This window comes from Elephantulus edwardii, unplaced genomic scaffold, assembly GCF_000299155.1.
Source record: "Elephantulus edwardii isolate Elephantulus edwardi_28Jun2011 unplaced genomic scaffold, EleEdw1.0 scaffold00038, whole genome shotgun sequence".
Classification (NCBI taxonomy): domain Eukaryota; kingdom Metazoa; phylum Chordata; class Mammalia; order Macroscelidea; family Macroscelididae; genus Elephantulus; species Elephantulus edwardii.
The window spans coordinates 20,794,137-20,807,085 of NW_006399788.1; the positions used below are offsets into that span (position 1 = coordinate 20,794,137).

Below are 12,949 nucleotides of genomic sequence, written 5' to 3' on the forward strand. Positions count from 1 at the left end.
GGTGGTGGAGTGACCCCAAAAGGGTTCTTTGAGACTTCTGATTGGTGTATGTGTCCAGGGGAGGCAAAAGAAAGGTGTGGGTTTGCTTTGCCCAAACTACACTTTGCATGTGTCCATCCTGCATGCTGAAACATGTGGAAACAACTGACCTAGCTGTCTAGTGCCAGCAGCAAAGCAGGACAGTTGCCTGGACCACTTGCCCTCCAGAGACAATGGTTGTTGGTTCTGTGGAGCACGTTAACCCTTTTGGTTTTCCTTCCCTTCTGGGTTCCTGTCAAGGTTACTAAGTCACCATTTCAGGAACCAGTACATAGAGGACAACAACATGGAGATGAGCACATTTAACGTATCTAGTCACCTTCCTTCTAGGGGACTCAGGGCCACCGAGGGAGTTGGCTCCAAGAATGACAGCCTGCAAGGGAGTGCTCCCATTTGGATCCCAATTCATAGCACCAGAACAGGATTGTGGGTCACTAAGGGGAGGACTGTGATGGATTGTTCTGGGAACTCAGTTTTTACTTTCCAGCTGGTTAGAGGGGCTCTTCAGCACAATCTTTGGGTATTAAATGAAGAGCTGGTCAAGGGCCTGAGAGAACACCTTCCCACACACCCTGAGGGCCCATGAACCAGCAGTCTCAGGGAAACGCTGCAGGTGTGATCCCCCAGAGCTGTTAACCTCCCTTTGGGGAGACCTAGTGACGGTAACTCAGCCTCAACTCCCTTCTCAAGTATTCCCCTACCCACACCCATGACTAGCCCCTGTTCTGGCTCTTTTGACCTTAGACAGGGCTTCTCAGCAGAGAGAGAATCTTCGGGAGTTGATGTTCATCTTGGTGACGCCAATGAGCTTGAGTGGAGTTGAGAGACTGAAGGAGGAGGCCAGAGGAGAGTCGCAGAAAAGGTCGGACAGCTCGTCCCGCTCCTCCAGCTCGTAGGTGGCGTCGTTGAGCATTCTCCTGTGCAGGTGGCAGGTCTGCTCAATCTTGAGCTTGTTGATGTCACTGCGCAGGCGCATGAGCTGTCTGGCCAACTGCTGGTCCTGCAGCCGCATCTCTGTCTAGAAGCAAAAAGTGGAGAGAGATATCAGCACAGAGTGGGGTGGGGGACCTGACAAACAGGAACTCATTAAAAGGAAGTCTAATTGATGATCTTGGATTATTAAGCAGTCTGTACAGATATATAAGCACTTTACCAGCATACAGAGTTGAAAAGATCCACAAGTAGCAACATGATGAATTAGAATACACTTGCAAATCTACAGTTGGTACTATATGTGATACTATGTCCAACCATTCTTTAATTTGATCCAGACTCATGTTGCCCAATGTGTGTCAAAGTAGAGCTGTCCTCCATGGGACTTTCCGTGACTGATTTCTTAGAAGTAGATTGTAAGGCTTTTCTGAGCCCCAAACTTTTAATTGCTAGGAGTTAACAGCCTAACATGTTAATTACATTGCCCAAGGATTTCGTACTATGCCTAAACCCTGTGACAGAAAAGCATGACAGTCCTAACTTTGAAATTACTTTAAAAATACCCAGAACAGTACATCAACAAAGAACTGCCAGGAATTTAGGCTGCATTTAGAAGAGAATGTGGCACCCGGGATATCACTGCTGATGTCTAATGGGCCTTGACTGAAAGCAGAGAGTATCAGAAAAATATCTACCTGTATTTTATTGATTATGCAAAGACATTTAACTATGTGGATCATAACAAACTGGCTACCATTGACAGGTATGAGAATTCCAGAACATTTAATTATGTTTATATGAAATCTATACCTAGATCAAGAAGCTGCTGTCTGAAAAGAGCAAGGGAACACTGCATGGTTAAAAAAGTCAAGAAAGATGTGCATCAGGGCTGTTTCTTCCATACTAATTCAATCTGTATGCTGAGGAAATGATTCAAGAAGCTGGACATTATGAAGAAGAATGTGGCACCAGAATCAGAGGAAAACTCATCAACAGCCTGTATTATGTAGATGTCATAACTTTGCTTGCTGAAAGTGAGGGGGACTTGAAACATTGCAGAGGATCAAAGACTATAGCTTTCAGTATGGATTACATCTCAACATCAGAAATATAAAACACCATTGGGGCAATAAACAACATCATGATATATGGAGAAAGGATTGAAGTTGTCAATGATTTCATCTTGCTTGGATTCACAATTAATACCCTTATGAAATCAAAAGATGTATGGCAGTAGGAAAATCTGCTCTGAAGGACCTCTTCAAAGCATTAAGAAGCAATAACATCAGTTTAAAAACTAAGGTGTACCGAATTCAAGGCATGTTTTTTTAAATTACTTCCCATGCATCTAAAAGTTGACAATGACTAAAGATGACAGAAGGTGAATTTATGCCTTTGAGCTGCGGTGTCAGAGAAGAGTATTGAATATGATATGGACTGCCAGAAGAGCAAACAAATCTTTCCTGGAGAAAGTGCAACTAGGATATACTCCTTGGAGGCAAGCATGGCAAAGCTCTAATTCACTTACTTTGGGCGTTTATTTAGGAGGGGCCAGTCCTTGGAAAAGGGCATCATGATGGGAAAAGTAGAGAGTCAGGGGAAAGAGGAAGACCCTCAACAAAATGGATTAATACAATGACTATAAAAATGGGCTCCAGTTTATCAGAGATGACGAGGATGGCTCAGGATAGGGCAGTTTCACATCCACTGTTCGATGGGGTTTCTGTGAATCAGAGTTGACTTGATGGCACCGCTCAACAACTCCTTAGAGATATTTTCAATTTAGTCTCATTGTTAGAGATGGAGTGAAAAGTGAAAGGAACGCATGGAAATAGTAATTGCTAAATTCAAGAGCACAGTTAATTCTAGGTAGACAGGAGAGTATGTGATTGTGGAAGGTATCTATAAGGACTCAACTCTATCAGTCATATTTTTTTATCTTATGCTTAGTCATTCGTGTGTCCTTAAACATTTTAGAATATCTGAATATTTCTTTATAGTTAAACACAAAATATGCTAATATTTCTTGAATTTTTTTTTCTGAATCAAGCACTGTTCTAAACTCTTCATATATCTTGTTGTTTTGTGCCATCCAGTGAGAACCAACTCATAGCTGACCCTCCAGCGAGTTTTCAAAGGGTATAAATCACACGGGAGATGACTGCCTCTCTTTCACTGAGAAGCTGATGGGTTCAAACTGCCTGCCTTTGGGTTGGCGGCTCAACTCTTTACCCACGAGGCCACCAGACTTCACCTGTGTAACATAATATTTCACCTCTTTTACAACCTTGTGAAGTAATACTGCCACCAACATCTACATTTTATAAATGAAGATGTTGAGGAACAGCAAAGACAGTCACTTGTGTCCAATCAAGGATGGGATTAGGAGTCTAGTCAGTGTCCAAACTGCTGACAACAAAGTCTCTTAAAGTATTATTCAACTGTAGAAGTTGGAGTTAGTTGTCTGATATTTTTAGCACATTTATGTTTTCCTACCTGAGGAAGAGAGATAATGCTTCAGTTAGCCTAACATTTACAGTTTCCAGAATCCATTTACATCTTTAACCTTGTTGGAATGTCACTACAATTCCAGGGGCACCAACAGGGCAGTGTGGTTAAGTATTTTACACATTAGGAAACTAGAACTCAGAGAGTTCCAGTGTGCCCTCAGGGGCTTTCTCATAGTCAAATGCAGTCAAGGTCAAAAAAGTGAAACTGGATTACAGTTTACATTTGTAAACTGTGGGTAAACTAGAGTGATAACTCGAAGAGGATAAATTAAGGTGAAGGACTTGGTAACAACCCAATATTCCTTTTTTTTTCATAGTAGCATTATTTTTTTTTAATTATTAAATTTTATTAGTTTTAATGAACATTTACAGGGATTTTGGGTTTTCATTCCTTCATTGCAAAACAAGCTAGAATGTATTGCTTGGAAATCTATTTAATGGCCAAACTGGGATTAATTCTCATAGCCCCCAATTCATTAGTTTACTGCTTAATTAAAAATTTCTTTTCAATCAGAAACTGGATTGACCTAGAATGGAATCAAATTAATAAGGTTCACCAATTAATTATGGAGAACCTAACCATGCCTGCAACTGTGCTGGATGCTGCCTAAATTCTTCTGAAGGAGAAAGCTATCAGACCTGATTAAAAGGTGGCCCCAGCTCATGTTCACTGCCTCCGCGTTCTGGAGACCATTGCTTGCATTTCTTTTTAGAATATTCTATAATTTGAACATCATTCACTGCCATCAAGTTGGTTCTGACTCATCTCAGCCCTTTATCAGGTTTTTGAGGTTACCAATCTTTATGAGAGGAGACTGCCCATCTTTCTCTCTCCAAGTTGGATTCACACTTCTCATCTTTTTACATGCTACACCAGTGGGACTCTGAAAAGGTAGCACGTCCTCTGGTTTTTAGATTTGAACTCTGACCTCAGGAGTTAGATCTCTGACTAAAAAAGATCATTTCAAAGTTAGAAAACTTCAGATTTGAGCTGATGCTGAGGGCTATGTGTGAGATGGTGTCTGCCAGTGGGTACATGGGGATGGGAGGTGGGGCTATTTTTCTGTGACTGTTCACACTGTTGTTGAGTCAATTCTAAGTTACAGTAACTGCAGGGGACAGAGCAGACCTGCTTCATAGGGTTTCCAAGGTTGTAACTTTACAAAAGCAGACTGCTCAAAACCCATCATAGTGGGAAAGAGGGATATAGGTATGTGCTCAGTTTTCTTGTACTGAGCAAAGGCAACCTCTGTGTAGTCAGCTCACATTTTCATTTACACTCAACTGTATGTAAGGGAAAGAAGGGAAATGAAACCACAGTTTTATTAAGGATAGGGATTCCAGTCATCCTCTGGTTCATGCTATGAATGAGCACAAAAGAAGGTGGTGCGTCTGCTGGTTCCTGAGCACACATTGGTTCTGAGGGTGTCTCTTACCATGAACTTCTCACCTTAGGACTTGCTATTGGAGGCAAAGATGGTGAAGCTTCATCTTGGTCGTATTGCTAGGAGAGGCTATTCTTTGGAGTGGGACATCATGGTTGGAAAGGTAAGTGAAAGAGAGCACGACCCTCAGTCAGATGGACGGATACAGTGACTAGAGGAAAGTATTCAAGTGTGTCAGAGATTGTGAGGATGGGACAGCATAGGACAGGGCTCAGATCCATTTTTCATAGAGTTGCTATGGTCTATAGTCAACCTGAGGACATGTAACAACACCACCAGCAACAACATGGGCTCTAATATCTTACTATTCAAGAATATATAGTTTGTCATGATTCCATGAAGGCAAATCAACTGCTCAACCAAAGAAACATCATGTTTTCCAGGAAAGAACCAGGGAAAACTGGCCGTTGGACATGCCATCACCTATGCTTTTACCAAAGGTAACTTTAATGCCTTCAACATTAATTTGAACCCCATAGCCTTTCCAAGTCACCTGAGAAAAATGTGCAAGTTTAAGAGGCTTCAATTTCTTTTTCATGAAAAAGCTTTTAAAAATTAACATACGCCTTAACTGGTCCTGTTCAGAAGTCAGAAGCATGGCAGTTGCCAAGAAAGGAGCAGAGGGTGAGGACGCAAAGAGGACAGAGCCTAGACTAGGTTAAGGAACTCCTTCTCTCTCTCTTTCCCTCCCTCCCTTCCTCCCTTCTTTCCTTCCTTCCTCTTTTATCTCTTCCTCTCTTCCCTCCCTCCCTCCCACTCCCTCCCTCTCTTTTTCCTTCTCTCTCTCTCCTTCCATCCCTCCCCTCTCCAGACATACTTAGACGTATGTGCTCTTAGAAGTACTTTATATACCCTAACCCCACATGATTTACTGCCTCCGAAAACCCATTGGAAGGTCAGGTTTCACACACACACACACACACACACACACACACACACACACACACACTTCCATAGCATTTTTCTAACAACTTTAGCTTGCAGCCATTATGTTTATCTGTTTTATATGAGAATACTGACCAAGATAATTTAGGGCCTTGCTTAGGATCAATTAATTGGCTTGTCGATGCTGGCACTCAGACCTCACCTAGGTCAGTGTAGCCCAGAACACTTTAAGGCTCCTGTACACCCAATAGTGAGCTGCACTGAGGAGGACAGTGCTTCTGGGAAGAGGCATCAGAAATAGCAGGAGTGGGACATGCACAGCAGCTCGGGTGGTGTTGTCTATAGTATATTGTGCTGCTGCCGAGAAGGCTGGGTGTCTCTGACAGCTCAAACCTCCCAGTGGTTCTGAAGCAGAAAGATGAGTGGTGCCCTCCCATTAATGCTTACAGGCTTGAAAACCTGATGGAAGGTTGTGATGAGTCGGAAGCAGCTCAACAGCAGTGAGTTTAGAATTTGGTTTATGGAGTTAGAAGCCGAGTTTAAAATGAAGTCCACTCTTTACTAGCGAAATGGTTTTAGGTAAGTCATAAATGTTCCTTGAGCTTCTCTGCCTCTTGATCTACAGAAAAGGCATAACTCCTTTGTTAAGATTGTGAGAAGTAAATTACATAGTGATTGATACATATTATGTTATTAAATCTCATAACCATAACCAACAACAGAGCTGGTGTAGATTGGTTAAAAAGAAAACCATGATGGTTGGTAGTTGTCGTTGTTAGGTACCGTCAACTACAATCACAGAGACCCTGTGAGTGACAGATCTGAACCTTGTCCTATCCTGCTCCATCCTCATGACCTCGGTCCTGCTTAAGCCCATTGTGGGAGCCACTGTGCCGATCCCGCTTGATGGGTGTATTTCTCCTTCGATGACTCTCTGCTTTTCCCAGCATGATGTTTCTCTCCAAGGACTTTCCCGGAAAACTGGTAGAGTCAATGAAAAGAAGGAAAATGTACAGTGAAATACCTTGACACAATAGCCACGACAATGACTTCAAACATATCCACACTCTTGAAGGTGGCGCAGGACTTGGCTAGGTCTTGTTCTGTTATACATGGGGTTACCAGGAGCTGGAGTTGATTCCATGGCAATGAAAAACAAGAACAACAACAACCAGAATTGTGTTGTTCGGTGCTGTCATGTTGATTCTGGCTCATAACAACCCTGTAAACAACTGAAGGAAACACTGCCTGGCCCTGCACTATCCTCACAATCATTGCTATGCGTGAGCTCATTGATGCCGGTCTTTTTAATGGCCCCCTGTGTTGTCATATATGATCCAGGTACCAGTCCTGCTTGATAGTATGTCCACAGTACACTGCCAGAATCTCACATCCCTGCTTGCAAGAGGAACTCTGATACAAAACAAATCTGTTAAAGCTTCCAGAATGCCATTATATATTTAATATTCTTGGCCAACTCCATAAGTTTAATTAATTCTTCTTTGGTCTTCTTTATCCATTACTCAGCTTTCATACATATATGGGGCTACTGAAAAGACCATGGCTTTCTTCAGTCAGGTTCACCTAGTCCTCAGGTGACATCTTTGCTTTTCAACACTTTAACGAGGTCTTTTGCAGGAGATGTGCTCAGTGTAATTATGTCATTTGAGTTCCATGGTTATTGATTGTGGATCAAAGTATATCTTTGACAATGTCAAACCTCTTCTTGCTTACCAAGTTGTTGTTTACTAATCTAGTTATGAGAACTTTGTAGCCTAGTGGATAAATGAGGGAGTGCTGTTGGTCTAGTGGCAAGAAGCTATGCTGCAATCCCAAAGACATACGGGTTGAACCCACCAGCTGTTCCTCAGGAGAAGGATGGGCAATCTTCTCCTGTGTAATTTACTCCCTCTGAAAACCACATGTGGGTTAACTATGAGTAGGCTCTAATAAGACAGCACACAACAACAGCGGGTAGAGAGTTACGTTGCCTATTCAAGGGCAGGCAGGTCTAATCTACCAGCTGCATCTTGTGAGAACGTTAAGCAATTTCCCCCTACAAGATTTACTTTAGGGTATATTCCATGTAATGGAATTGCTAGGTCAAGTGGTAATTCTATTTTCAACTTTTTGAGAAAGCACCACACTGCCTTCCATAGTGGGATACTCTCACCAACAGTGAATAAGGGTTCCAGTTTCTCCGCATCCTCGCCAGCATTTGCTGTTTGCTGCTCTGTTGAATTTTTCTATTCTCACTGGGGTGAGATTATATCTCGTAGTTGTTTTGATTTGCATCTCTCTTAGAGCTAGGGATTTTGAACATTTCTTCATGTGCTGTTAGTCATCTAAATGTCTTCTTTGGTGAAGTGTCTGTTCATATCCCGTGCCCATTTTTCAATTTACCTTTATCTTGTTGTGGTGCTCAAGTATTTTATAAATTCTGGATATAATTCCCTTATCTGATATGTCATTACCAAATACTTTTTCCCAGTCTGTGGTTTCCCTTTTTACCCTGTTGGAGAAGTTTTTGGATATGCAAAGGGATATGATTCTTAGAAGGTCCCATTCATCTATTTTATCCACTCCTGGTTGTAGGTCTTACAGAATGCTTGGAAGACTGTTTATGTTGTGGATTCAGGCTTCTAGAGTTCTTCCAAACTTTTCTCTAATGAAGTTTTTATAGTCCTTGGTTTTAATCCTAGGTCCTTGAGCCATTTTGAATTGGGTTTTGTGTATGAGTGAGGTGTGGATCTTGCTTGAGTTTTTTACAGACAGGTTTCCAATTTTGCCAACACCATTTGTTTAAAAGGCTGTCATTTCCCCATTTAGCTGATTTCATCTCCTTGTCAAAAATCAGTTGACCAAAGGTATATGGGCTGATTCCAGAACCACCACCCAAGCAGATATATGCACACCCATGTTTATTGCAGCTTTGTTCACAATAGCAAAGAGCTGGAAACAACCCAAGTGCCCATCAACAAACAAATGGATAGAGAAGCTGTAGTGTATTCACACAATGGAATACTATGCTGCATTGAAAAACAAGGAACTCATGAAATATACAAAATGGGTGACCCTGGAGGACATTATGGTGAGTGAAAAATCCCAGTCACAAAAGGTCAAATACTGTATAGTGCCACTGTTGTAAAATGAGACTGACATCAGGGTTGGGGGAACCTAAAAAAAAGAGGGGATAAATAATGTATACTGCATTGAAACAGATGATGGAGAGAACTATTTAAAAAGAATACAGGACTAGGAATTATTTTCATGACAGTATTACAGAAAAAGAAATGCATATTAAAGTGGACTGTGGGCTGGGTGAGGGTGTAACAATGAAAGAATTTTTTTTCTTTAAAGAGAAAAATGAACTGTGGGGAGAAGTGGCCAGGGAGAAAAATGTGCAACAATGAATGAATGGGGGGAAATTAAATGGAAAGAATATGTATGTTGCATTAAAAATCATTAATAATAAAAAAAGAAAAATATTTACTGCCTCTTAAAACACATTGGAAAGTCAGCTTTGAGTGGGTTCTGACTTGTTGGCAGTGAGTCAAGTTTATGTTAAGGTATTACAATGTGGGTTGTAGTCTTTGTTCTTCATCAATAAATGCTTCAAATCCTCTTTGCCTTCAGCAAGTGAGGTTGTACCATTTGCAAATTGTTGTTCTTAGATGCTCTTGAATCAACTCTGACTCATAGCAACTCAATGCAAAACAGATGGAAATCTTGCCTGATCCTCGCTGGCCGCACAATCTGCGTGGCGCTAACCTCATTGCTGCAGTCACTGCGCCAATCCATCCTGTTGAGGGTCTTCTCCTTCTTTGACCTTCTGCCTTTCCATGCATGATGCCCATTTCCAAAGACTATCTTCTATAACAAAGCAAGCTGTTAATGACTCTTCCTCAAATTCTGATGACAAATTCTTCTTCGTTCAGTCCGGTTTCAGCGTAGAGATTAAATAAATATGATGAAAAGAAATAATATTGAGACATTCCTTTCCTAACATTAAACCATCTATGAACACTAGTGCTGACCAAAGCAATCATAAGAGGTGTGACATTAAGTCCTTTCTCTCCAGGATAAAGAGGTGAAATCTGTGCAGATTTCCATAGAAGTCATCTTGATAGAGACTGAGGCCTTAGCTCCAACATAGTCCCTATGATTGAACCATCAATGTGGGTTTAATGCTTTCCCTGGCAAAGTCTCAAACTGTAGGCCGCGCTGATTTCCAGTGACCCCTTTCAAGGGTAGCCTGTTGCCTCATCCAGAGATAAAGGTATTGGTTGGATTCTTAGAGGTGTGGTCACTTATCCCAGAAATCCTGTAATTATGGCAGTGTACTTGGTGAAAGCAGAGAGCAATCCACCCTTTGAGGTGAATGGGTGTGTCCCCACTGGGTGTGAATGATGATGTGGGCATTGGCAGTCCCTTCGAAAGAATTGTTTGTGGTATTTACTTGGCTGTAAGCAACAGATGTGTTTCTTTGAGGCAGACAAGAATACTTCTCAGGGGAGCTCCTTTGTTCCTTAGGGAGGAAGGTGACTCCCCAAGGGCATGAGTAAGTAACAAAGCTGGTAATTAAATGGTTATGCAATAAGAGAATAGCAAATTACCTACATTTTCTTGGTGAGGGTGTGGAGAGGGGCTTGTGGAGAGGAGGGCAAAAGACTCTAGGGTAAGGGTTTGGGGCAGAAGAAGGAAAATTCCAAGCGTAAGCAGCTGGCTGAGGAAAGTCAGAAGACAACGTTGTCTATCATGAATGGGGTCTAACACAAACAGTTGAGCTGTCTGCTGCCAGTTAACTTTAACAAAGCCACACAATTCGTTAGAGCTTTCCCTGGGTGCGAAAAGAGCCACCACTCTTAATCCTGAGCTGGTGGGATAAAACCGGAGGCTGTTAATCTAGGGCATTCAACTCACCTAGGCTTGCCCAAGATGTTCCTAATTGAAAATTTTCACACCAATATGTGTTCCCCTTCCACAGTTTATTGGCATAATGATCAATAATATCAGATAAATTCTTCATGTGGTATCAGCATTCTCTTTTTTTAAAATTATTATTAAATTTTATGTTTCGTAATGCGAAACCTATACTTGGACCAAGAGGCAGCAGTCAGAACAGAGCAGGGTAACACTGCATGGTTCAAAATTGGGAAGGGTGTGTGCCAAGGATGCATCCTGTCTCCATACCTTTTCAACATGTATGCAGAGCAGATTATCCGAGAGGCTGGGCTCTGTGAGGAGAATGTGGCATCAGGATTGGTGGAAGATCTATTAACAATCTGCCTTATGCAGATGACACAACCCTGCTTGCTGAAACTGAGGAGGACCTCATGCACTTGCTGCGAAGGGTCAAGGACTGCAGCCTTCAGTAAGGACTGAGGCTCAATGTCAAGAAGACAAAGATTCTCACCACTGGACCAATTGGCAGTGTCAGGATGGATGGCGAAGAGATTGAAATTGTTCACAGCTTCAGTTTGCTCGGCTCCACAGTCAACACTCTTGGCACCAGCAGTCAGGAAATCAAAAAGCATATCGCGATGGGAAAGTCTGCTGTTAGGGACCTCTCTAAAGTACTCAGGAGCAACGGTGTCTCTCTGGAGACTAAGGTGCGCCTGATACAGGCCATGGTCTTTGCAATCGCTTGTTATGCATCAGAGAGTTGGACAATGACTAGGGAGGACAGAAGGAGAGTGGATGCTTTTGAGCTGTGGTGCTGGAGAAGAGTACTGAATGTACCATGGACTGCCAGGAAAACAAACAGATTCATCTTGGAGAGGATTAAACCAAGCTACTCCTTGGAGGCAAGGATTCTGGGGCTTCGTCTGACATACTTTGGGCATGTTGCCAGGAGGGACAGGTCCTTGGAGAGGGACATCATGCTTGGGAGGGTGGAGGGACAGTGCAGGAGGGGAAGACCCTCTATGAGATGGATTGATTCGGTGACTGGGGTAATTGGGATGGGTGTGTCAGAGGCAGTGCGGTTGGCGCAGGATAGAGGAGAGTTTAGGGCTGTTGTGCACAGGGTTGCTATGAGTCGCAAACGACTCGACGGCACATAACAACAACAACAACAATTAAATTTTATTAGTCTTAATGAACATTTACAGAGATTTTGGGTTCTCATTCATTCATTGCTGCACTGTTTTCTCTACCCTCCTCCCCAATTCGTTCTTCTTCCCCACCCCCCGAATGTCTGTTTTAATTGTCCAAATGCCACAGTGCTTGTCAAAGCCAGTTCTGATTAATCTCCTTTGTCAGTGTGTCAGCATTCTCTTTATTCCTGTGCTTGCTTAAAACCCATTGGCTTAAACTCCCTGTGCTGCCTCCGACCTTCTTATCTGTGGTTGAAAATCGCTGCTGCTCACTTGGTGTGATGCAGACAATTTTTAAAAGGAATGCAAAACTCAAGGGTGATGACCTTTACTTTCCAAGCCTGTTACTTAGTTTAAAGGTGACTTCATGGGGTAGTTTTGAGTCAAGGTTTGAAATGTGTCTCAGGACTACTGTCTTGGGACTCCTCCAGTCTCAATAGGTCCAGTTAAGTGTGAATAGTGTGAGCATTTGAAGTTCTGGTCCACATTTTTCTTCCTTTCTACCAGGATCCATCTCTTGTGCTCCTGAGCAGAACATTTGGTAGGGGATGCCAGGCACCATCTAGTTCCTCTGGTCTGTAGACACAAGAAGCAGTGGTTCATGAAGATGTTCCTGGGTGAACACACCATTTCCCAGAAACCTCGCTGCAAGTATGAATGGAAGCCTGGCCCATGAAGGCTTGTCCTCTGGCAGATACAGAAAGCCAGCTTGATGATGCTACTCTTTGTGTGAGCTTTCGTGGCATTGGAGATGCTACATTCCAGAACAGGCAGGTGTCTCAGAGATTAGAGAGTGGGAGGGTGTTTCCCAACTGCCAAGAAGAGAGTATCTTGGTTTTTGTCAATGGCTAACCCAGCACTTGGGAGACTGGCATTCACCCAGAGAATCTGTTTCCATCCTCAACAGTCCTTTTTGCCCTCCTGCTCTCAGTTCACTTACTTAGGTGAAAAACCTGAGTAGGTCCGTGACATCTCAGGCAAACAGATGCTCTCCTTTCTGAGTGCCACTGGATCTGCCTGAATTCTTCCTCTCGCCCCA

The 12,949-nt window shown here is 42.6% G+C and overlaps 1 protein-coding gene across 1 annotated transcript in view; it reads right to left on the reverse strand.

Moving 5' to 3' along the window:
• Positions 1-793: 793 nt before the first annotated feature.
• FAM167A (family with sequence similarity 167, member A) overlaps positions 794-12,949 on the reverse strand; it is a 30,919-nt gene continuing 18,763 nt past the window's right edge. Inside the window, exon 2 of the mRNA XM_006884886.1 lies at positions 794-1,057. Coding sequence (XP_006884948.1) covers positions 794-1,057 — 264 coding nt within the window. The remainder of the gene's footprint in view (positions 1,058-12,949) is intronic.